Source organism: Pterocles gutturalis, unplaced genomic scaffold (assembly GCF_000699245.1).
Source record: "Pterocles gutturalis isolate BGI_N339 unplaced genomic scaffold, ASM69924v1 scaffold44337, whole genome shotgun sequence".
Taxonomy (NCBI): Eukaryota; Metazoa; Chordata; class Aves; order Pterocliformes; family Pteroclidae; genus Pterocles; species Pterocles gutturalis.
In genome coordinates, this window is record NW_010117055.1 from 677 (window position 1) to 919 (window position 243).

General features: G+C 60.5%; 1 protein-coding gene across 1 annotated transcript in view; it reads left to right on the plus strand.

Annotated features, from left to right (window-relative positions):
• LOC104463369 overlaps positions 1-238 on the plus strand; it is a gene marked incomplete at both ends in the record, with an annotated part of 906 nt that extends 668 nt beyond the window's left edge. The window contains one exon of the mRNA XM_010075675.1: positions 1-238. This exon is cut by the window's left edge and continues 317 nt beyond it. Coding sequence (XP_010073977.1) covers positions 1-238 — 238 coding nt within the window.
• Positions 239-243: the final 5 nt, after the last annotated feature.

Below are 243 nucleotides of genomic sequence, written 5' to 3' on the forward strand. Positions count from 1 at the left end.
CGTCCTGGAGGCCATCAGCTCCTTCTCGGCCATCTTCAACCCCAAGTGCTACCCCCAGTCCTTGGAGGACATCAGCAGCTACGGGGTCAGCGAGCTGAATTTCCTCCTGCAGGCCTACTCGCGAGTGGTGGTGAGCGAGAGGGCCCTGAGCGACTTCCCCCTCTTCAAGCGCATCGTCTTCAGCCTCGGCCAGCTCTCCTTCAAGGACCTCTGCGTCAAGCTGGTCTACAGCAACTCCGAGAT